Consider the following 24,640-nt stretch of genomic DNA (forward strand, 5'->3'; position numbering starts at 1 on the left):
CCCCTAGTCATCTGGCTCTTCTTTTCTTGAGGCAACTAAACAGCATTCACTTCTTGCGAAAGGAGTTTAGAACAGTAATCTCCTCTGCCCTATGTGATTAATGTTCTTTCATGCACCTAGATCTCACTTCTTAACATCATAAAAAGCCTATAGACATCTTATCCTGAATATTAGTAATCTGTATTTATCACTACCGTAATCCTGAAGGATTTGCCTCATCAGGCTTTGGACAGAAAATTAAAGGATGAGAGTCATGGCTGCAGAGAACTTCAAGAGCTCTTTTAACACTAAAAGAATACTCAAACTGTTACTTAAAACAGTTTCCTCAAACTGGAAAACATTTGAGACACTAAAAATATCTATCCTTTTAATACCACGCTATCCCCATTGTTAGCTAAAGAATTGAACATGCTGCTTCCTTATTCAAAGTTTCAACCGGAATTAAGTTCCCTGAAGTACAAGATAGTGTGCAATTCCACTGCTTCAAGTGAGCTAAAGCAGTTCAAGATGATAACCAAGCTCTAGCCTCTCAATACTGGCACCTGCTCAGTTCACCTCAGCAGCTGGATTGGGCAAAACTGCCCAGTTTTGCCCAAGTGCACTGGTTCACATAACTGAAGGAAAACATTTCTAATGTGTATAAAACACAAAGAAAAATTCTCATGATACCATCACATTAACCTGTTTCGCTTTGTCCTCTGAAATTTTAAGGACGCGTTTTCAAAACATGTTTCTTATGAAACCCTATTTGTCATTCACTTATACTAAGTTTGATAGCAAAGACATTCATTTAGAGCAGGTGTAGAGCCAAAACAAGAGGTTAAACTCAAATGTCATTTAAAGTTTTGTTTAACACAAAGTTTTACATAAAAAGTGTTTAACACAAAGTTTTGTTTAACACAACAAGTTCATTTAGTTTCCGGACAAGTCCCCACAGAATTAGAAACCTAGACAAGACCTAAGTACTGTTGTCTCCATTTTGTAAATACGCACAGCTGTTTCAGAAAAGAATCTTTTTATAAGAAAAAAAGAAAACTGATTAACTGCAGAGATTAAAATCACCTAACAATCTAAACAGCACAAATGCTATTTGTATCATTGGTAAAAACATGGAAAATAATTCCTTTTTTCCTCCTTTTCTGAACAGGCGTAGTCAGATTAACTTTGGTTGTAAGGAAAAAAAAAAAAAAGATTTGAATGAAAACCTACTGCAACTGCAAAGATTTCAATTGCTTATGCAGGACAAGGAATGTCCTGAGACGCTTCATTTGGATTTGTTTTGAAACAAGTAAACATAACATGGTCTTCCACTCCTCATTAGCCCGACCTAAATAAAATGAACAGTAATTTACACAAATTCATACCACATTCTAAAATGAGAGAAAAAGTAGTCAAATTGCAGCTAAAAAAAAAAAAAAAACTCAGTGAAGCAAGACTTTAATAAATGCATTCATAGTTTGCAGTCACGGACAAACAAATTTGGTGTTGTGAAAGAAGATGGTCTCCGCTAAGCAAAGGGGGCTTGCTAATACCACAGCAAAGAAACTAAACAGGGAAAAGCTACTTCCACCTGGGCTGGTAACAGAGACTTAACATGCAACTGCTCCCTTTGCAGGAACATTGGAAGAGAGAGATGCAGGCACTCTGGGAAAAGGAGACATCAGTCTGAGACTGCAGATTCACTGGACCACAGAATAATTTGCCTTAGGAACAAACTGAGTGAAAATAGCTTGTGGAAACTTCTAGCACTCCATTCTTGACAAAAATTTGGGAAGATCTTCATTATGTTTTGTAGACAGGCCCTGAACATTCCTCAGTCAGACAGCACCTTCAAATTCCACTGAAAACCAGCCAAGGGTACTCAGTAATCACGCTAAGCTGAGGGCTCTGTTTCGCAGTTCAGTGAAGGCAAAGGTGAAAGGAAGCTTCTTTAAAGAACTGCAAGTCCCTTTCCACTACTTTGTATGCCAATACGAACCTGTGCCTGCAGCATCAACTCCATAGCAAAATACTTAGGTTAAGATAATGTTTTAAGCAAGGCAAACTAGATATATCTTAACTAGATATAAAACAGTTGAGAATATTCTATTGGTAACTTTGTTTTGTCTCTTTTAACTCCCCAATGCTAGGGTGGAATTTATGTGCTCACCCTTCTGGACACATTTGCAGCTGGAACTTCAATATTGTTTGCTGTTCTAATGGAGGCGATTGGAGTTTCCTGGTTTTATGGTAAGCACTTCATTTTGCACCTGCAAAATCTTTTCTAAAATTCCAAGTGCTCCTTGCAGGATTACGCATTGTTTTCAGGGTAAACAACATAGTCTTGCGCATACGAAACCATGACAAGCCAGATTTCCTAGAGGGATTTTCATCTGATTTATGAATAGCAACAGGAATGCAGACCTTCAGTGGGCCAAGCTTTGAAACCCTGCACAACGCCAAAGAAAACTGCCTTGTGAGGGAGACTGTGGTGGAATGGGAATGTTGCTACTTTTGGCAGTATTTTGCAGCTGTTAACATAGCTGATGACTTGCAGTAGCAGGTTTATACCTGGTAGTTTCACACCAAGTAGATTAGCCTGAACACAAACTCACTGTTCCTCCTTCCCATGATTTCTCCAGGGCCAATCTCAAGATCCCCCATGCAATACAAATATAGGTAGTTTGTCTTTAGAGAGTTATAATAATTGCTACATTAGTCCCTTTTGTTTGAGACAATGTTCTACTTAATTGTAAAACACTAATGGTTTAAATGTACTTTATTTCATAGCATGGTATGCAATACCCAACATCCTAGATTCCAGAAATAAAACAAGAGCTCAAGAAACTTGATTAATCTAGCAGCAAGCAATTTCAGATATAGCTAATAGTTTGGATTGTTGCAGTAGGATGATTTATATGAGAATATCCAAACTATCAGCTCTTGTTTTATTTAATGATCTCCTTGTAATTATTACATCACATTTTCTGATTGGTCACAACACTTTTCATTATTACCAGGTTTCAATATCACAGCAGCCTGCAAATAATCTTCCCTTTGAAGTCTATGTTAAACCTGCTGCTCTGGTGCCCAATGAGATTGTTCATCCCCTGAAAAGCAACTCTATTTCTATCCAGAGATAATGTATATAGTTAATAAAGTATGATTCAGAGTGTTTTTAGACATTATCCTTCTTATTGCCCTCTACCTCCCTCAGCCAGTTACTTATCCATCCATGTGGATATCAAACAAGTCCTCTCTTGCAGTTAAAAACTGTTGATGAGTGAAGGAAGTGAAAGTATGGCAATCACTCATAAAGCTGTTCAATGTACTAAAGAAATAGCTTTTAGCTTTAATATACCAATTTTGCCACCCAACATCAGCATGGAGCTAGCAGGTCAGATGCTGTTCTTCCTCAAAATGTTGGATGCCCTAGATTCCATGGACAACTGTCTAATCCCATAAAAGAGCTGAATGCAGAAGAGTGATCATAGCTTAGTTGGGAAGCAGAGGCAGTTGATAAGGGCAAGTTATTATCTGCTGCTATTAACATAGCATTTACTGCACCTAACAGCTAGGCTTTGCATGTGGTTCACAGATGAAGCCAAGGTTTTTGTTTAGATGTTGCACCTTCTGTGCTTTATCATCCTTTCCTTTCTCCCTCCTGCCTCCTCATACCCAGGAAAATACCTATTTGTTTTTCTTAAGCAGCTAACAGATGTTTTTACTGACACAGCATGACCTGTTGCTTGTAAAGAATTTATTACAGCCCCAAGTGCTATTTAAACAGATTAAATTTGGCATGGTCTCATGTACCTCTCTCTTCTGATAGACCTCAGTTGCCTTCATGACCCAGCTGAATATTAAGCCAGCCTAAAGGCAAGCATTGACATTTTGGCACAGACCAAAAAGGTGGAAATTTAGTTCAAATTATGCCTGTGACCATGTACTGTGAAGTTTCTTCTTGCAAAGGCCACCTGTGCGTAAGAGCAGGGAGAGCTAGTTTGTTTCACTATACAGAAGTACCTTGATTATGACTGCTGTCTTGTTACCATTTTTCCTCTCGTGCAACCCTGATATCATCCCTCTGATGAGTATTCCAAGAAAAACCAAACAACTCTCCTTCTGACACAAAGCTGTTCTTCAGTTTCACTTGTATGAAAATCTCAACTCCATTGAATTGCATTGTAGTTACGTACATATGTAGTGAACAGAAACAGCATCTACCCAGTTCCATGGAAAGGTGATAAAAGACGAAATTAGATTTGCGATAGATATAATGAACTTCCTATGGTATTTAGTGAAATACTTAAAAGATAAGAAAAATATGCCTTAAGTTGGGGGAGGGGGGGCGGGGTGGAAATCAGCCTCCTTAGATAAACTAAGAGTCACAGGGATCTACCTCATTGTCAGCAAGCAGTTTGCATGAAGGTCTGTTTTTTCCTGGAGTGCACTCAGTAGTGTTGAGTAACTAGGTTACAGTAGCCCACAACTATTAAAGAAAAAAAGTGTCCCACTCACCACTTAAATTCAAAATATTTGCAAAATGCCACTTCTTAATAGTAATGCTCACAGGCATTTGAGTCTTGGATACAGTGACATCAAAGACACATCAAGTCATTGAAAGGAGATCAATCTTGTTATCTTATATGTCTTCTGATTTGGAACTCATTATTTTGTACTTTCTGAAAAAGCATATGTTTCAAGGTATGCTAGCATCTCAGCAGTTGAGATTTTATGACAGTCTGATGTTCACATCCTGTCTAGGTGTGGATAGATTCAGTGAAGATATCCAACAAATGATGGGCTTCAAGCCAGGCCTCTACTGGAGATTGTGCTGGAAATTTGTTAGCCCTGCTTTTTTATTGGTAAGTTTTGATAATTATTTCAGCATGGAAAGAATGGTAGCACATTGGGGATTTTGTTTTGTTGTTCTCCTCAGTGGCGGCATCGGGTGTATGAGCATATAGAACTACGTCCTGCAGCACTTCAAACAAGCTGACTCAAGTACAACAGAAAAATGCCACTCTAAGCATCCTTCAGTTTTGCACACTAGGAGACTGTTGAAAATTTAATTTTACAAAGAGAGAGTTCTAGCCAGCTAGCTAGAGAAAGCTGAAGTAAGTGTCAATGCAACCCTCAGATAACTTAAGATTTCTTGGTGAATGACCTACATACCTTCTGACCAAAGCCTATAAACATAAGGGTCAGAATCAATCTGTGGGTAATGAGTCTTTCAGCCATCACAATTAAGAAACACCATTTTCATAGCACCTATATGAAGCATGCAGACTGCCTCACTGGAAGAGACAGAGACCATAACCATAATAGAAACAAAGAAATAGCAGATATAGTTTCTTTGATACATATAGTTCAGGATAAATTGGAAAAGGCTATAAAAATTGTCAGACTCCAGTATAATTCTTACTATAAAAATCCCACACATAAAACTAGGTTGAAATGTACCTTAGGGTGGCTGGCTAATGAAATACATGAAATCAGTTTCCCACTAAGTTTCTTCACCTCAAAATCATTGTTCATTGTATTCTTTCTTCCCTAGTTTGTTGTGATAGTCAGCATAATAAATTTCAAACCTCTGACCTACGATGACTACACCTTCCCTCTCTGGGCAAATCGCATTGGCTGGGGAATAGCATTATCTTCAATGATACTTGTGCCTGCCTATATTATCTATAAATTTATGAATGTGCGTGGGACCTTTAAAGAAGTAAGTGGAACATTAATAAAATGTCATGAAATGTTGCTATGAAATGAAATGGCTAGATCTAAGTTGGCAGTTTCTCTTCCTCCTAAAACTTATTACTTATGAGTGACCTTTCGGATCCAGCTGTCAGATGGATTGGACTTTTGAGGTAGGATTACTGCATGCTGTTTGAGTTTCTAGATAGAAATTGGCTTTGCAGAAAGCAGCATAATAATTCTGAAGAAAACAATGCATTAATTGATTTTTTTTTTTATTGCTTCCCTTATTAATAAAAGAATATACAAATTATGGTACCTTCCTATTCAGCTCTGAGGTATGATCTTCACTCAGGTCCACCTAAACAGAGGTCAGTCCAAAGTATGCCTTATTCACTCTATGCTGGAGTGTTGTAAACTGTTACATGTAGAAAGTAAGTTCAGATCTGTCCTATATTATAGCATTATAAGAGTCTCTAAACACATATCCACATGCTGGGAGGGCAGTCTGTGCCACCAGGGTAGCCCTGTGTTCAGGACAGCCTTTGTTCATTTAATGAGCATCCAACTAGGACAGAAGAATTGTCACAGCAATAGCTCCATTTAGCCCAGTCTTTAACGGCAGCCACTTCATATTTCATTTTTTTTCTGTGAAATATATATCCTTATCCTCTATTTACTGGAATTATTGTAGCATTCTGCCAAAGCTAGAATTAATGCAGATCTTTCTTTTTATTGTGTTCATCACTAATATCAGAATGCTTAAAGAAACTTAATATTCCAGGTAGACCAAGGTGCTGAAATTATACAGGCACTTCTCATGGCCTCATCTAGCCTGTTGCCTTTTAATTACTTCGGTAAAAGAACCAGGGTATGAGACAGCAGCATCCTGCACCACATAAACCCAGTTCATGCATATATGCCTGGTCTGTGTGCTGAATACAGCAGAAACAAAGAGAAACCATTTGTGACCATCTAATGATTTGCCTAACAGCAAGGAATTTAACATCACAACCTTAATAGTGTTTATTCATATATTTCTGTGTAATACTAGTGTATTAACTCTACTTCAAAAAAATCTGCTTCTATGGGAAAAATGCATTGTATTTCCTTACAGTTCACTCCCCTCTACTTTTCTTTATCAGTTCAAAATGAACAGCAGTTCTACAAGCCCTTCGGTTCAGTCTGTTCCTGGGAGTTCACAAACCCATTTTCTAGTTGCACCTGAGCATCAAAGCATAATTTCTACAGGCCAGATAAGATTTTGCTGTCTTGCACAAGTCTACTGATACTGGGATGTGGAAGCCTTTGGCTAATAACACATTTTCTCATTCGTTTTTTAGTGTTAGCAAGTTCTGGTTTGTCTTTTATACCTCCTGTAGACAGCAGCTCTTCAGCCTCACAGTAAGAAATACAGCAAAAGGCTAGTCCATCCCTTAACAGCACTAACAGGCAGCTCTGAATTTAGGGGGGTTAAAACCTGTGATATCAACTTGTTCATGATGTCCTTCTCCATACACACTTGCTAAATATTTGGACTTAGTATTTGCATAAACTTTCTACTGCTGCTTCTTATATTAAAGTCTAATACCAAGCAGCTTATAAGCAGTTTGTTCTCTCAGTGACTAAGTTAAAGGTACATGATGCAGTGATATTAAAGATTTAAGTTACCATTTTAGATAAAGTTCATGCTACTTCCCCTTTATGGATTGGGGATTACAGATGTAATCCCGCTTCACATGGCTGACTTTTTCCTCTTCTTCCTATCTGGTTTAGCGACTAGCTTACTGCATCACACCTGAAAATGAACACCAACTCGTGGCCCAAGGAAATATCAGGCAGTTTAAGGTTAGTACTCCTCTCACCATGCTTCCTCTCCTGATACCAATCCTTTCCAGTCTTCAGAAACAACTACAGGTTTGTGCCAGTCTCCTCATAGCAGAGAACTCTGCAGGTCTGTGGTTCTTTATTTCTACCAGCATGACAAGATGCAGAAGGCTCAATGCCACGCACATCAACTCTGTTGGAAGACTTTTGGCATCTTCCTTCCTCACCTAAGCAGAGCCCACAATTTTACAGATCATTTGCCTGCAGTATTTCAGGTTGTATCTGAATACAGTGAGATGTAACCAAAAGATGAAGGTTTTTCCAAACCTCAGTTATTGCACAGCAATCTGAAGTCACAGTTCCTAAACTCTATGTACTGCAAAATATGGTAAACAGCAAAACAAAGAGCCAGTGTCAGAGCTTAGATATAATGGCCATGATGAAATAACGTGCTAGGTTATGTGGAATAAGCTTTCACCACAGGCTTACAGTTGGTGGAAAACATTACTGGAGACTTCTTAAGCAGCCATGAAAAATATGCCATAGGATTCCAAAGACTGCTTTCCTTTGAGCAAATAAAATAAGCTTATTGAAATAAAGTCCTTTTTGTATAAAAGATAAAAAGGATGCAAATATGAAGCTTATTACACTTATCAGTATTCATGCTGGACCACTTTCTGTCTTCAAAGTTGAAAGCAACTAGAATTATGCACATCACCTCAAAACATGACCCAGATTTTATAGCGGTAGTTTGTATGTTGGTATTGAAAAAAAGAAATTTGCCTTTTGCTTACTCTGAAAAGTACTGTTTGAAGTATAATTTTGAATTTTAAAGGAAATAATCCAAGTAGAGATTTACGGAATGCAGAATGGAGTAGGAAAATAAGGGTTCTTGTTTCATGACCTCAATTTATTTGATGTGGCCAAGAACATGTAGTAGCATAGCACCTCTTCCTGCCTTCGCTTTCCCCTATTCCTGCCCTCAGATTTCTGTTCCAGCTGTAATAATTTGATTTTTCTGGAGGCAGATATTCCTGTGCAAATGGGCAATAAACAGCCATTACTACACAGTATCAGTCTTCTGAACCCAAATCTATAATGGCAAAAAGGAACCAAATGAATTTCACTTGAATTAAAAGAGCCAGCACCCAGAAGTAAATTCCTAATGATATCTCAAACCATGTCAAATCCTAGGGCGTACTAATTTGTCACTATCTTCAATGAACAGCTAGGAATAGCTTTGTTATTGCTAAAGCATAGTTAGTAATTTGTTCTTGATGTTTAAGTTTATAAACAACGTGCTGACTACCATAACCAAACAGTACAAAAATCATATGTTCAGAAGTTCTCAATTGTAAAACTAAATTGAGACCTGACTAAATAGGCTGTACATTAAACGCATTTCTCACTGCAAACAGGAATCCACAGAAATTTACTTCTATTCTAATCCTTAATTTGAAACCTCATTGTAACTCTAGATTTCTCAACTAACATATTTAAATATCGCTATCATCATTCAAATAAATAACGTTATTAAGCAGCTACTTCTGTTCCCTTACAGCTTCAACACTGGCTAACAATATGACAACCAACAAGTTGAGGAAAAAGCCAATGTGTTAAGGTAAACTGGGAATACAGAAAAGTCAAGTTCAAAGCTCCCTCAAATATGCTTGGACCAGGCTGGCTCAAAGCTCACCTACTGACTCTCTGAGGGAAGACATCTGCTCTCTGTCCTCAATGCCTCCCTTCTATTACTTGGCTTCAAACGATCTTTAAAGACTCTGTTTAATTTTTCTTACATCCTTTGGTGCCGTGAGATCCCTACATGACCAAAACTTGTGAGTTTTGCTATTGGCAGAAGTGGAGGAGGGGGGAGCAGAGAAAAAAAAAGCAATCAACGTAAGTTAAAAGCTCTTTTATCATGAAGAGGTGAATTAAACTTTTCTGACAGTAATAATTACTTCAGATACTCATGCCACGACATATTTTAAACCATCAACACCTGAACATTTTTAGATCTAAGAAAAGAGTACGTCTCATTATGAGGAAAGAACAACTTTATGTACTAATGTCATTAGCTTTCTTGCCATAATATCCTTTGGGATATGAGTTTGCATCCTTCTGAAATGAAGACTTGGTGCTTCATCTTCAGTAGTTTGTTATTAGTTTCTTCTCTTGGTGAAGAGTGTTGTCCTTGCTGTCTGTAAATGTCCATGCCATTTGCTGTCCAGTTTAATTATACAAGCAGAAGAGCAACAGGAATAGAATTCATGTTATAGCTAAGTACAGAATAGAGTTTAATACCACATTGTACTTAGTGAAAAACATTCTTTTATATCAACAATTAAAATGCTTTATCATATGATCCATACTCCACAGACTTTTTCAGCTAAGTATGAAAGTTACATGCAAATAGACACTTTCATCTTTTTGTCACATTTTGTTCCAAATAAAGAATGTAAAACATATAGGAAGACAGAGTGATTTTTAGAATTGCATAATCTACACAGAGGCACCAAAATAGCAAACCTTGACTTTATTCTCCTGCAGTGAACATGCTATTATTATAATCTAATCTGAATACGCTTATTGAACCATAGTAAGATTGTGTTGAATAATTCAGGAGGATATTTTAGGCATACTCAGCTCTCTAAGCCCATTCCAGCTCTTCTCTCTGGTAGCATTATGCAAGGTAGAAGATACAGAACAAACGTTCGGTGCTGTTCTTATTCTGTGGTCACTTACCACTGTAGTATCTTTCCAGTGATCGTTGGAAGAGATTTGGTAGCTCTGAGTTATTTGTCTACTTATTTATCACTAGATCTATAGTAATTTTCAGAGGCAGTAGCTGCTTAGCTGAATCCAACCCAGAGTTTACCTCTGGACCTTACCTCTGAAATTTTTCGCCTTTATATAGTCAATTTAGCTTGTCTTTCAAATGTATTTAGCGCATCGTCTTTTTAAAAAGATCATTTAAAAGGATGGGGCTTTTTTATTTATGATACAGTTTTTATTGAGAGTTTTTTTTGCCTTTTTTAAAATAGTCCAGTTTAAAAGTCACAAGTGATTTTAGCCTTTCCCATTTAACATTGATTTCTGTTCAAAATAAGTGAAGGGAAATTTCTCCCCTTATTTATTTTTTTCCTCCAACATAATTGATACTTTGGAATGTATCAAGTATTGCTCTTTTCTTAAAGAGTCTCTGTGACAAATAGTAGTTTTATTTAAACAGGGTTTTAAACTCAAAGGATACTTCCTTCTAATTAAAAAGAAAGTCTTTTTTTCTGGCCCAGCTGATAGCTGTTTAAACTCTGTTATTAAATGGATTTCGATAATAAAGGAATTTCTAGTGTTGCATTTCTAGTTCTGAAATTGCACTAGAGGTCAAACAGTAGAAATATACTGAGAGCTTCAAAAAAGCCATCCCACCAACTTCAGAGTTAATCCCATTTTTATTGTTTGCTAAACTACATGAGAATCTTTTCATTGTTATAAAGCTTGCTTTCCAATAATGCAGCCTATTCAATCACTGGCTTGGCATGGCTCAAAAGCTTCTTAGCATATATATAATTACCAAATGCTGAAAATCCTGGGGGTACTTTAGTGAGGAGCTTTAGTAGCTTGTCACATTATACATTGCCTGGTTTACTCATGGTTGGAAAAGCTAACAACCTGCATCAACGTTCACTTGTGACGCATCCCATCACAATCCGTACAGCGCATTGTGCAGCGGACTCATGCAGGAAAAGTTACAGGTCATCACCACTCAGCTCTGAAATAGGAGCAAAGCTATCTTAGCACGGGAGCAAAATCATCTTTACCCAGCAAATAAGGATTGATTGTATTTTTATTAGCAACTCCCAAGGCAATTGCCTACTATATTTTTTTATTTCTATTACTGTATAACGTCTTAGGTTTAGCATAGCATTAATAGCTCAGGACTCCACTGCACTATTGTCATCTTGTTCTGAGGCTTTATACACTAAGAACTTCAAATCTGTACAGAAACACCAGGCAAATCAGAGAAAGCCTGAAACTTATTACCAGGACTATCCCACACGAAAAAGAAAGATAAGGCACATTGCATGGCCACACCACTAAGCTTTAAGTTCAAGATGTTGCTCTAGGGAAGTCTTCCCAAAAATAAGACTTCTGTCCCAGAAATGAAGAACAATGTCTTAGTTCTCCACAGAATAAGATGTTCAACTACCTCATGCTTCTTGGATGATAAATGATGCCCTTAGACACAAACTAGCATCTATTCAAATGACAGATACCATTGTTAAAACTATAATATATTTTTATTTTCCTTGACTCAGTGATATGGTATAGACAGCCCAATAAGAAGCCACAGCTCTGGCACCCATCTCCTCTTCGACACCTGCTTTGAGCCACCTACATTTTCATACTACATTTTCAGTATGTAAAAATATTAAATGCCACCAAGGTAGTCATTTCCCTCCAGTTCAGTTACTGGTAATTTAAAATAAATAAATTCATTAATCATCCAGTTCAGTCCTTATTACCCACATGGTTTAACTGCAAGTCTTCCTTTAACTCAGTCTTGAATTTTTAGCCAAGCAGGTCACTCTTTCCCTCAGCTGTACCTCTTGTGGAAGCAAACCCACGCTGGGGACTGGTGCTTTCCCACTGTCCCTGTGGGATGGCAAGTATATGCTGATGGAGTAGGCAGCCCACTTCCAAAAGAAGAAAGCTTTTGATACAAGCTTATTAAAGATGCAGTATCATCTGCTGGCTAATCATGTTGGCTGTTTTAGTAACAAGCCAGGGGGAAAAAACTCAGTGAAGCAATTGAATAACTTGACAGTTCTAGAAAATATCCTCTTGGAAGGCTTTCTAATCTGATAAAGGAAGCAGCTGTCATGCATTAGTATCTCTCTTCTGACCTTCCTTCCTATGCGTGATCCATATTTTTTTCCTCAAGCCACAGAAAGTTAGCACCAAGGAAAGAGATCCTCAGTTTTCTTTTTACTCCTGCTGTCATTCAGCAGCCTAATTCTTCATATACTTGATACTGTTCTACAGCTACACTACTAAAACTCCAGAGACTTAGATTTCTGGTAGAAACAGTGGGTCTTTCATGGGCAAGAGTCCAAAAAGCACTAGTTCTATTTAGTGTTTGGCCCCTGTTTGAGCCATGTGCTTTTTGTCAGTCCCCCATGTGTTCTGTCATGTCCTGAGGCACAGACCCTGGCAACACTTGAAAGACATCTTACTGCAGAGGGAGAGATTTTGCAGGAAATCCAGGATCAAACATGGTATTTTAAATATAGAATGTAGGAGAATTACTTGGCTGTTACTATTGTACATGTTCCCTAACTGCACGTGCAATGTATGCTGTATGTAATTTTCCCAGAGGAAATTCCATATAATTGGTCATTTCTTCTCAGCAAAACACCGTTTAAATGCTATTATTCAAAAAGGTTGAACCCAAACGTTTTGTATATATACCCACTTCTTATGCTATTGTTTTGGCATGAATTAAGTTTATTTTGTACTGCTAGGTTGCAGGAGGCCACACAGAAAGTTCTTCTGCCTTTAATGTCCCTTTTGCAGTTCTTTAGGTTCATACGCTGTTAGTTGGCAGACACTTGCTTTTACAGGAGTAGGTAGCCATCCTTCAAATCCTGGACTGATACACTAAGTTTCATGAGGCATTGGCAAACACTTAAGAATTTCTTTCCCAAGAATCAAATTTAAACCACAGACTAGCAATTTCAAAAGAGATGAGACTTACAAATATTTTATTTGCGGTGCCCCACAAAAACATTTTTAAAAGGGCCTGAAGGACTCAACATAAGACAGTGACCACAGCTCAGCAAATGACAGTATATAATCTACCTGCAGAAATTACGTGCACTCTGGAGCAGTAAAATTGGTTATGTTTGCTTTAATACACTTTATTTTCTCAGGCCTAAGAAAATTTATGGTCCACAGATCAGCTCATGTGCAAGAACTCAATCTCTTTAAAGACCGACATGATGTTTCAGATTAGACCCTTGAACCAGTTCGGAGTCTTGGCTGTAGTACAAGGAGACAGATCTTCTAGAGAGACTTCTAGAAGATCTCCTCCGATGGTAAACACTTTTTCAATCTATCGTCTTCTAATTCACATCCACATTCCTGATGGTGACTGTGGGCTGACCTAACTAATCAGTGGAAAGTTAAGATGCTAGAATATGAAGCTAAACTGTTTATAATACATCACAGAAGTCAGACCTTAAAATGACCTTCCCAGGTTCATCTCTGTATAAAAGCTGAAGGTAGCACATGGACTATTTCAAGCAAAGCTGGCCAGAAATCACTACACAGGGCTGTATCTGTGAGCTGCTCAGATACTTGAATTAATACAGCTCTCCATTTACTAAACTAGTATTAGCTGGCACACGAGAAAGCCAGCCACATTCTGGCTTCCTTTAGGAAGAATGTACATTAGCACAGGATAGTACAAAACAGATGGGAAATCTTTTTTTGAACATGTTTTACAGAAATTAAACCTTCACTTGAGCCCTGTTACATCTGTGACCTCGCATCACTGAATTTTAGAGAAGATCATATACAGGTAATAGTTATATCTGAGGCATCAGTGTTTGAGTGTTTCTGTGCTGTGGAAAATAGGATTTGTTTAGCCATTTCAGTCTGTGATAACTCAGACTTCAACTGGAGCATTGCACCAAGCACTTGCCTCCCTCTAATCCATATTTGCAAGGGACAGTTTTCACTGACAATTAGCCAAGACCCTGCAGGCTGACTGAGGAGGCAAGCGTGTGTTCCTTAGCTGTGATTTGATGTACAATTACTTGGGTTTGCCTGCTTAATCTTAACTGGGGAATGACAAGACTTGCAAGCCATGCCATGCACAGAGAAACTTTTCCTAGTCCAAAATATTTCAAGTTCTTGCACAATTTTCCTAATAAAAATTAAATCAATGTGTAGGACCAAGATCCTCAGCTGGTGAATAATTTGTACAGTGGCACTGTTCACTGACTGAGACCAATTTTAGATGATGTACATGCATCAGAGGCTGCTGTAGAGAACTGGATGGCAGGTAAAGACATTTCAACCAACAGAAAGCAGAACAGAGTAATATAGCTGCATTTAACTACAGAACTTGATCAGTGGCCCTTTGCCATTTAAAAATAGAATATATTTAGACAAACTGCAGTCACTGTATGACTGACAGAGAAACAGAAGGAACCTGTAAGTAACAGATATCATGATCGAATTCAGTGAAGCTGTCCTCCTCAAAGTCTCAGGATGCATAGGGTTGGGCTGGAGCCAAGAAGAACAACACGATGGGGTTAAGTCTCAGTCCAGCACTGCAGTCATCACGTAAACCATTACTGCCATCGCTTTCCTGTTGAGAACACTGGGCTGGTTTTGCCTAAGCACTAACAGCCAGAGAGGGCCACCTGTGTGCTTCGCTTTCTTCCTTCCTAAAGGTGTTTCTTCAGCTGCCATACGAAACAAAGGTTGCTTAATTTCTTTAATAAGGGAACAGAATAAATTCCATGAACTAAGAAGATTACTAAGCCTTAAGCTGGCTTTCTTTTAAAGGTGTCATGTTGTTTCTTGGTCACTGCCAAGGAGCCTGAAACTTGCAGATGACCTGCATTTGTCATTTATGTTGCACTCTCTGTGAGCCTGTCTGCAAGGCTGAGCTTTTGTTTGCTATGGGTAGCATCAGTTACAAAGGGAGAATCTCCAAATAGTACATTTTGAAAATAACTTCCAATAGGTCTGAAAAAGATTTGCCTTACAAATAGAAGCTTTATAGTGAGCATTTACTTGGTTTACACCAGTGTTCTACTTAATTTTTAATGCCTTTTTATAGCAGTGACTAGACTTTACCTTAGATAAAGGTACCTCTGTATAGGAAATATTTTAATATTTTTACCAGTTTTTTTAATTTTCATAGAATATAAGTATATATTGTAAGGCGAGAAATTCAACTTTTATGTAACGAGGTTATCACACAAGACCTATTTCTCCATTATAGGGTTTTGTAGTCAGCCAGTGTAGTTCAATAATATGTTGGCCTTTGATTATAAATGTAAAAATGTGATAAAGGGAGAATAAAAGTATTATCTACAGCTAAATGCACATTGTAGCATGATATTCTCCTTTGCTGCCTTAATCTCATAAAAGGAAGTCATGTGGTTTTTATTTATATTCTGAACAAAAAAAAAAAACCTCAAAACAAAAAAAATCCAAAGCATCCTTTGGCTGCAATTTTGTGTTGTTAAGATGACTTAACATTAAACCAAATGTGTTAGCGTCCAGAAAATCTACTTCCAAAGCAAGAGATGCCATTGCAGTTTTCAGGAATAAGTTTTCATAGGAGTTCAAAACTTGTCACTAGTGTAATAAAAATACTCTCCAAAGTACTGCGGTAACCAAAAGCATTCAAACAGCCACCACATTTCCATGTCTGATTCCATTAGTTGTATAATCTGCAGATCCATTTGCCTTCTTTTATAAATCTGGTTATCGGGGGAAATGGCATTTCAATATTGTTTGTTTGTTTTTGAATGGGAGACACATACATGCCCATGTGTAATTAGAAACAACTATATTTCTTATAAACATAGATATGGACTTGTGTGATATGTGCTGGTTAACATAATTAAAATCCTGATAAAGATGGTGAATGTAAAGTATTTGTCCTCATTCCTCTGTCTTTCCGTGATCCGTGTAAATAAGAACTGGTTTAAGCTGTGCGTTAATGTAACAGATTATTCCAATATTGTGTATAAGATTATATTTAAATAAACTCTGACAAATATGCACATAAAGAGTATAAATAAAGTCTTATGTACCAAGAATTTGCTTATGACAGTCAATTAAAAGCTGACATTTCTGTGTTTTGTCAATACTATTCCCAGCTAGAGCTTCACCCAGTCCTCAGCTCTGCCCCAGTCGCCCACTGGTGGCACCCGTGGCATTTCTGGAGTAGGACTGCCTGACAGCAGTGCAGAAGGGGCTTCCAGAAGCCAGTTCTGAGCTGACTCTAAACACTAGCACACAACCAAATGCAAAAGCCAAAAAGCAGAAACCCTACACAGCTCTCAGCCCGCAAGAGATCACATCTTTTCTCTCTCCAGTGGATGCAGTGAACAGATTAATTTCTACATTTGAACTCCTTTCAGGAATATAGTTACAGTAATACAATGAAGTTTTCACAACCACACATTGAAAGGAAATAATCAAGTCCTTTTAGGAATGTGACTAGCACTGTTTTTCCTTACAGCAATATCATTTTTCCCTATGCACAGTTCTCTCAGCTTTTATAGTAACAAGGCAAAGAACCAAACTTCTGGTCTTATATGAAGCTCATTAGTTTTAATTACCCACCATGGCCAACAGTGAAAATCTGGAGCCAGCACGGACCCAATTAAAGGAGCAATATCATTTCTATAAACATACACAAACAGCTTGCTGAAGGAAACAGCCATCATATCTTCCTCTCGCACATTCAAAATAAATTGACACATTCTAGAGCTGCATAAGATTGCTGTCTACCAGAAACTACATTATATCAAATCCAAGCATAACTTGCATGGCTGTTTTTACTTCAGATTGGAAAACACCAGTTGTGGGCAGATGTACAAACAGGGTGTGATGAGACATGACAGAAATATACACAGCTGGTGCCATGACTAAATAAATTAGCATGCTAGATTATTTTCAGGATAGCTTTTGCAGGATAATGATAATTTTCTTCTGACAAACATCAAGTTTTAAATGTTTTAAAAAGACAGGAAAGGTCTCATATCCATGCATTACCATTCTAAATGCTTGAAGTACGTAAGAAATGAAAACCCAAGGTTTAAAATACAGAAGTGTTCCATCCTTAGGGACACAACTGGGTATTCATACCACTGAAGATAAAGCAGAAAATACAGGAAACAAAAGTTAAAACCAGACATTCCTGTAGGAAAACAAACATTTTTCAAAATTAAAAAAAAAAACCCTACAGAACATTAAAAAAAGAATATTGAGCTTGATTGCCTTTACTCCCCTCCTACCACTTATCTTTTCCTTCCAGCTTTCATGGTAACATCACCTCCAAAAGGCTAGAGAAACTTACTCCAAAGTCAAATATGGTGACAAATGCAGAACTATCCCCCCCAAAAGTGTGAAATGTTTAAATAGGCAAATATTTCCTCGAAACTACATTTAAGAACACAGCTTGAATGACTGGAAAGATATAGGTACTGGGGACTTTGATTCAATGTAGACATACTTTGATGTAGACATAGAAAGCTATTTGAAGAAAAGTAGTCCCTGGTCTTACTAATTATTTTGGGGTAAACAGCGCTTGTACAAGGTAAGAGAGACCCAATGTTAAATTCTCCCCTCCTCATGGTTTGCAATGAAGACTCAAAAGGCAGAAATTTCCTTATATGTCTACACGGTGTCTGTGGAAATGTTTCCACATTTTAATGAACAGTTATTCCACGTTACACTAATCACCATCATTTAACCACACCAGAAAGCTAAACAACAGTACCTACTAGTCTTTATTTCTCCTTATACACATTCCAGACTAAAAGTTCAGCCATCTATGAATTCATCTCTCCTCAGTGTCCTCTTAAAGTCAAACTGTAACTTTTACTGTCGTTTCAGGCAAAAATGAATGGTCAAGGCATTGATTTCCATTTCAGTAAAGATTTAGTTCTCAAATTACACAGACAGAAATCAATTTTAACAAGAATGTATGACACCACATACATTTTCAGAAGGCATTGATGTTGCTGTTTTATTACTTGCAGCCTCTGAGACTCAAAAAAAAAACCCAACATAATTTAAGATACCTACATAGCAGTGACACATTTTAAAGTTAAAATCCATTTTTTGTAATTACCTTTATTTCTGCCAAAGCCAGAAAACAATCAAGCAGGGGATGTTGTTGGTCAATACTGGTTTTCTAAATTCCTAATCACAAACTTTCCACAGACTGGCTTTTAGAACAGCACTTGAAGTTCAAGTTGTCTTAACTAAATGACACACCAGTCATGATAAATTCATGAGATTAATACTTAAGAATTAGGTTTTCAGCTTTATCCAGAAGAGCACTTATTTTCCACAAACACTAACGTGAAAATTATTGCTTTTACATACATTTCTGCAAGCAATTATTTAAAACATAATTTTCAAACGTGAACGTAACAGTTTAGAAAGGGAATAAAGCTGGCATTGTGGTCTAAGTGGTTATTCATGAACATTTTTAAGAAATGTTTGCTCAGCTGTGCCTTTGCAATTCAGATGTCTGCGAGCACAACACTAGACCACTCAGTTTCACAGGTTGGATTTTGGTCCTTAGGACAATTTGCATGGTTGATGCTTGATTTCCAGTGCTGTGGAGGAGTGTTGAAGTCCCTTGGGAACCTCCCCATCGCATACATCTGCAGTTAAAAATTACTACTGAAAACAGTTTCATTATCTTGTCCTCCATTCTGACACAGAGAATACCCTTAATTATTAAATAACCTGGTGCTCTTCTCCTGCCAAACCATTTCTGCTATGAAGTCATTTTTGTAATTCTCCAATTCCAGGCAACTGAGCAACTCATCAGGGTCATAGATGATTCTTCCTATAGAGTTTTCATTATGTGAATTCAAACAAGGACTGGGATTTTGCCTGTGAACAGCGTTACTGATGTGTGACCAGTCTTTTATTTTCCAGACCTGTTATGCTCTGAATGGTGAAGTATCAGCCTCGCTAGCCTAATTCATACGAAGATTCCTTAGAGCCCTTAGAGACTGATGACACTTTTTTCTCTAGATCAGCCATCCTCAGCAAACAGAAGGCAGGTAGATTTAAATCACCATTTGACCTATTAGCTCCCTGTTCTTCAACTGAAAGCTTAAGAACAGAGCAATAACACGTTTCTACAGGTTGCCTTTGTAGTTCAGGGTAATTGTCTCAGTACAGACAAAATATCTGTGGCTGAGTTTAAAAATCAGAAGGAAGAAATATTCCCAGCCTGAGTGTTTCAACTCAGTAATTCCAACCAAGTTCATGTATTTGTTCCTGTAGTATTTGTACTTTTAAAAGACTTGTTTTTGTATGGAAGAAGGCTTGTGAAAGGACCTGGCTGCCTTGCTACTTGGCTTTTAAGGAAAAAGAAATTTGTGTCACTGCTTTTTTTATTGTATAAACTAGACAAAGGAAAAAGGAGCATGTCTAAAGAACGTAACAGATACACATAATAGCTTATTCTGCATTACTTTCAAAGGATAATTATTCAGACTTTCATGTTCTACAGAAATCATTCCCTTAGTAGATGTACGTGATGTCTACATATTCATTACAGTGATGAACTACATAGTTGTTAAAGAAATAAGAAAAACACATTTCTCAGTCACATATAATATAAATGCATGTAGATGCAACGATAGATGCAATGAGTGGCTCTTAATAAAGCTGTTCTCTGAAGATGCAATAATTAGTTTTGAGATCCCATTATATATAAACCACAGGCAAACTCTGACTGCAACAGATTGCTTCTAAAGCAAATAGCTGTCTTAAGGTGCTGCAGAGGTTTTAGGGAAAAAGCATCAAAATCTAAAAAGTCACAATCCTATTTGCCAAATCATCAATTAAGTTTCAGACTGGTAATTTAATTTCAAGAATAGAATTGTCACCTGCACGAAGTTAGTGAGGTGCTTCCCACTGTAATTTCCAAATACTGTAAAAATAAAACTTAGGTCAGGGATATGAAAATAACATATTTCAGGACACACTGAGACAACACTCCAATGTATAGGATACCATCCTGGGAGACTGGTGTGAAAAACTCCCTGTAAAAGACCTACTCTGCTCATAGCACATGAGTCATTCCCTGGGAACACCTGACCCTAAGGATATTCTGAGTGCAGGTGGCCCACTTAGACAAAAAGTTCATAATTTCTCTCCAAGTGCAATATAAACTACAAAAATTGGATAGCTGTTCAATTCATATTTCTCTAAAGCTAATTCCACCCTCATGGAGAAGGGAAGCTTATCTTGAGCCAAGGCTTAAGTAAATACGGGTGATTTGTTTGCAAGGAAACACATGAATCTAAACAATTTTCTGACTTCTTTCCAGAACACACATTAAAAGAACTACAGACCAGAATTTTGAGCCTGAGGTGGAACAGACACTGACTGCAAGATAATGGATCTTGTCCTGGTTTCAGTTCCTAGAACTGATTGATTTTTCTGCTACTTACCGTCTTCATAAGACCTTTGGTTCCCAAGAGCTGAACAACATTATGTCTCCCATGTTCTGCTAAGAGATCACTCCCAGCTTCCCTCAAGCTTCTGCTTTCAAATCTTAAAGCTAATTAAATCTGAACGTAAAGAATATATTGATTTAACTTTACAGACAATTTTTAATTCTGCTATCATTTAACTTTCACTATCAGTAATGAAAATTCTGAGGGGGACAAGGCATTGTAGGGCTGCATGGTGAGAAACAGATCACCAAGAGTTTCATGCAGTGAAAGGAAAGCCCCTAAACAAACTACTAGTTCATTTGGTTTAGGACAAGTTATAGAGCAGTTGCATGAAAGGCAAACCCGCTATCCCTTTAAAATAGAACAGAGCATTAAGTTTTCTGTATAGCATTCTGTAATTTAAGGAAGCATAGATAAGGGTCTGCATTTGAAAACCAAGACATCTGAATGTTAAAAAGAGCTGATTTGATTTTATTTTTTATGTAAATACTAATTTAGGCTTTCTGTTTCAGGTGGCTTCAACGCTGTCATTCCTTTGGGGATTGTAAATAAGGCTGTGAACTAAGAACTTCGATTTCGTATTTTTTTGAAAAGAACAAACTGTTTTTCAATTTCTGTTTGTTTCATTCTAAAGAACTGCAAGAAAAGCTTGGGTGCTGATCGAGTCCCAGCAAATCTACCTAGAAAGGCCAGAAGCCCACATCAGCCTTGCTCTAGTTTGGAACACTTAAGCAGCCCAGGAATTTCCAACTCTTATCTTTAAATCACTCTTTTGCTCTTTTGCTTTTTGTTAAGCATGTTACAGAGCAAATAATTGAATGCACCTACTGAACTGACCCTGAATCCTTTGAACTATTTGTTCCTTGTTTTTAAAGCTATTTTATTTAAAAAGTAAACCTGAAACATTAGTGTCCCTCACAGGCACACAGAATACTCTTTGTTATCCAAGAACAGAATGAGCTGTTCTTTACTGATCTGATTTGATGTTTTTGTCCTTGCAATATACCAGTTCAGTAGTTCACATTTTTGTCTGACTTTTCAATGTTTTCTGAAGCCTAAACAACATTACCCTTTAAGTACATGAGGCTGTTGTCATTAAGAAAGAGGCAGCACAGAAAAGTCACCATATACAAAGCTACGATACAATTAAGTAACTAAAAAGAAAAATAAAAAAGAGTCATGATCAACAATGTCGGCTTCCATTCACCCTTTCTGTCTAGAGCCCTGTTGGACATATATTGGCTCTGACATTCCTTACAATACAAATAAGGATAGCAGGCAAGTTCAGGTCAGAGAGAGTTCAGTTCAGGCTCTGTGCTGTGGGTTAGTTGTTTTGTTGGTTTTTTTTCCCCAGACACGGAAGTCCCACGTATGATAACTTCAAAGGTGCTTTACCTATTCTTCTAGAAGTTTAGCTTTAAGTAATAGCCCTTGAAACACCTTAGGGTTTTACAGGGCCTGCCTCAAAGACTTCTGAGCTATTTCAGTTTCATATTTTAAAGAGACATATTTTGTTTTTCCCTGGGTTTTGAGTTCTAGTCCATGACAAATGAGCTATCACTGCTGATTTTCCGTGTCTGTCATCTGTACCCATCTATCAGCAATACCACCTTGATTCCCAGGAATATATTCAACACAGCTACGTATCCCGTACCTACCCCAGAACAGACTGTTTGCCTTCTCGCAAGCTCAACCCCCATGAGATTAAAATTGGACTTGACCAAATGACAGACTCGCTCTAACAAAAATGGCTTCTGAGCTAAATCTTTTGTTAAGTATAAACTGCATTTTTAGGCAAGATGATGAAGTCTCTGGCAAGGAAAATAAACTAGTCCTCCCAAAATTTTGCTATAGAACATTTTTCTTTACCAAGCAGGGAAGAAGTCATTTACTGATTAAATCTGTGTAACATTTTGCTACAATTTCAGCAAAAATAGTCCTACTATGTATATCAAATTGCTAACTTTTGCTCATATTGCACAGTATAAGTACAGATGATAGGAGAAGTTAAATGACTTTGACAGGATATGGAGTTCCTTTAATTCACACTACATTCCCATTTCTGGGTCAAAAAATAAATGATTACATACAAGGATGATAATTAGATTGCACATACAAAAAACCTGTTCTATACTGATTTTGATCCTGTACACAAAAATCAGTAGGAATTTATTACCATTAACTTCACCAATTTTTTCATCTACTCGTACTGGGCTTGAAACAACTCTCTGTACACAATTCAGGCTTGCACAATCCTTCTCTTAATCTCTACGTTCTGCATTTCCATTTTGAGTCAAAATGACAAATAACCGTTCGAAAGGTTGTCAGACTTCTGGAGGATGTTATTCGACAGATTTTGTGTACAAGCTGGACACACAGTTATTACCTAGCTAGAACAAATGCATCATGAGCATATAAAAGTATTGGAACCAAGTATTTCTTTATTTCCAGGGCTTCATTTCCAATGTAGCAATTAAAAAAAAAAAACCTGATGTACACTAAATGCTAAAAAGTTAGAAAAATACCCCTTTGGATTATCAAGCGGTTTCAAAGATCTGCAGTTTTAATGTAATCCATCTTCAATAATGACTATATGCTTGATAAAAATCTGGCATTTCAACAGTTCTTTAGCCACTTGGTTTGCTTCCAGACTCCTGCTGCTATCTCATATTACCAAGCGTCAAACTTACAAAATTCCTTCCAGTTTATTTAAATAATAAAAGTCAGTAAACTGCCCACAAATCACAGCATAATTGCTGTGACTACAACAGTTTAATCCAATTCAAAAGGAAAAAAAAATTTTGGTTAGCTGTCTGGTATCAAGCTCATTCAGACAATTTTAACCCTAATCTAATTCACAAAACATTAATCTGTCTGGTTCCTGATCTAAGGGCTACCATTCTCAAAAAACTGCATCTGATCTTATTTGAATGTTCTCAAGCTGTATAGAAACCTGTCAGATACCTTCCAGCAGGAAAGAGTATATGCAAGCACACTATTTCAATTCCTATGCCAGCTTCCAGGAAAGTCCTTTCCATTCTTGATAAATATTAAATACTGTTCCAAATTTTAGTTAAGAAATGTCCAAGAAAGAAAAGTAATTCCTGCAGCTAAAAGTTCCTGCAGTCTGTTTTTTCTAGATATAATTATCATTCATATATTCTGTACATATTAATACAACATACAAAATACAACAGAATAGCCTGATGTCAAGCAAAGCAACATGCTAATTTATAGAAAGCTTCTTTAGCAGTAGAATTCCACAAAATATGAACTTGAAAATGCATTCAGCTGCTGTTCCAGCATTCTCCAAATCTCTGAGAACACATTGGTCCAATTCCATCCCTATTACAATTCAAATACATTGAGTTCTAGAGTCTTCCTAATTTCTTGTTTATGTGCTTTGTGTGCCCAAACAGTGGCAACTAGATGGATGCATGTTTACTCTAAAAGAAAAATCCTTGTATTTGGTTATAGCCAGGTCTAGTTATTGACCACAGTTAGTATGAACACTAGACAGGGGGCTTCATTATTTCCTAAACCTGCCACAGCAGCAGTACTTGCATAAAATACCAGCCAAGGAACATACCCAGATTCTTAATGTTTGTGTATATATTTATGTATATTTTAAATGAATACATGAAGACGACATCATTGCAAGTACACAGAAAATGTATTTCTGAACATCTAATACGAAGCCATAGCTAGTGCTATAATTTCACACTTAAAGTGGCTGTATTTCACACTCTATACTGTTACAAAATAGTAAACTTGGACTGTTAGCTCTCAGTTGAGGTAGTTGAAAAACATCTGCAATTTATTCCATGCTTTTACCAGCAATAGTACACAGCTCTGGTATATGAATGCAAAAATGTTTTCCAAACATTTTT

General features: G+C 37.2%; 1 protein-coding gene across 1 annotated transcript in view; it reads left to right on the top strand.

Moving 5' to 3' along the window:
* Positions 1-16,384, top strand: part of SLC6A2 (solute carrier family 6 member 2) — a 54,501-nt gene extending 38,117 nt beyond the window's left edge. Inside the window, exons 11-15 of the mRNA XM_069868125.1 lie at positions 2,130-2,229; positions 4,747-4,847; positions 5,540-5,707; positions 7,456-7,527; positions 9,068-16,384. Coding sequence (XP_069724226.1) covers positions 2,130-2,229; positions 4,747-4,847; positions 5,540-5,707; positions 7,456-7,527; positions 9,068-9,091 — 465 coding nt within the window. The 3' untranslated portion in view covers positions 9,092-16,384. The remainder of the gene's footprint in view (positions 1-2,129; positions 2,230-4,746; positions 4,848-5,539; positions 5,708-7,455; positions 7,528-9,067) is intronic.
* The last annotated feature ends 8,256 nt before the right edge of the window (positions 16,385-24,640 follow it).

The sequence above is a fragment of the Phaenicophaeus curvirostris genome, chromosome 14, assembly GCF_032191515.1.
Source record: "Phaenicophaeus curvirostris isolate KB17595 chromosome 14, BPBGC_Pcur_1.0, whole genome shotgun sequence".
Classification (NCBI taxonomy): Eukaryota; Metazoa; Chordata; class Aves; order Cuculiformes; family Cuculidae; genus Phaenicophaeus; species Phaenicophaeus curvirostris.